Source organism: Castanea sativa, chromosome 8 (assembly GCF_040712315.1).
Source record: "Castanea sativa cultivar Marrone di Chiusa Pesio chromosome 8, ASM4071231v1".
In the NCBI taxonomy this organism is placed as follows: Eukaryota; Viridiplantae; Streptophyta; class Magnoliopsida; order Fagales; family Fagaceae; genus Castanea; species Castanea sativa.
In genome coordinates, this window is record NC_134020.1 from 44,805,262 (window position 1) to 44,806,486 (window position 1,225).

Below are 1,225 nucleotides of genomic sequence, written 5' to 3' on the forward strand. Positions count from 1 at the left end.
TCATTTCAATTAGAGGATGACGGTGTATTCTAAGAATGAAACAATAGTGTGCAAAGTCTTCCCCTCTAGCCTAGGACTTGTGGCGATAAGGTGGTTTGATGGCTTGAAGGCAGGTTTTATCAATTCTTTCAAGGAACTTACTAGGGCTTTTGGGTCTCGTTTCATCACATGCAGTAGAGTTCCTCGGCCCTTGGATTCATTATTATCCATGGCCATGGGAGAAGGGGAAACCTTGAAAACATACTCAGACAGATATCGGGAGATGTTCAATGAGATTAATGGGGACCTTGATGACGTGGCGATAAGAACCTTCAAGGTCGGCCTACCTACAGAGCACAACTTGAGGAAATCTTTGACCAAAAAGCCTGTAAGGAGTGTATGTCAGCTCATGGATTGTATTGATGAATATAAAAGGGTTGAAGAAGATCAATTGCAAGGTAAGGGAAAGGAGAAGGTTATCCCTTAGGAGAGGAGGGATTTTAGGTCGGACAGATACAACAACAACAGGCCCCGAAGAGATTTCAATGGGCAAACTGGCTCTACCACCCCTCAGGTGGTTAATACTATCTTTAGGGAACCAGTGCATTAGCTATTGGAGAAAATCAAGAATGAACCATACTTCAAATGGCCCAATAAGATGGCGGGGGACCCCATAAGATGCAATCAGAACATTCTTTGCCAATATCACCAAGAAAGGGGTCATACCACTAAAGATTATCGGACTCTGTGGAACCATTTGGAGTAGTTGGTTAAGGAGAGAAGGTTAAAGCAATTCCTGTATCGGCCTAATAGGCAGGGAAACCACTCAGGGGCGATGAACCAGGGAAGTACCTTATCAAGGCCTCCTCTAGGTACGATCAATGTTATTTTTGCAGCACCTGGAAGGACCGACTCTCATCCTTCTAGGGTGATGTCTATAGCTCGGACCCCGGCTGAGGATTCTAGGGATAAGCCGAAGAGGATTAAAGGGAATATCCTACCAATTTTAGGTTTCTCAGAAGAGGACAAGATCGGGACTATCCAACCATATGATGATACTTTGGTGGTTACGCTGAGGATAGGGGGTTACGATGTGAGGAGGGTAATAGTTGATCAGGGTAGTGGTGCAGATATCATGTACCCTGACTTATTTAAAGGGCTAAACTTAAAGCTTGAGGATCTTACGGCTTATGATTCGCCCTTAATAAGCTTTGAGGGGAAGGCTGTGATGCCCCAATTTGATTGA

General features: G+C 44.4%; 1 protein-coding gene across 1 annotated transcript; it reads left to right on the forward strand.

Annotated features, from left to right (window-relative positions):
* Positions 1 to 208: 208 nt before the first annotated feature.
* On the forward strand, positions 209 to 1,225 carry LOC142606399 (uncharacterized). Its single transcript, XM_075777758.1, has 2 exons — positions 209 to 454; positions 746 to 1,225. The coding sequence occupies exons 1-2, from the start codon at positions 209 to 211 to the stop codon at positions 1,223 to 1,225; spliced, it is 726 nt and encodes a 241-aa protein (XP_075633873.1).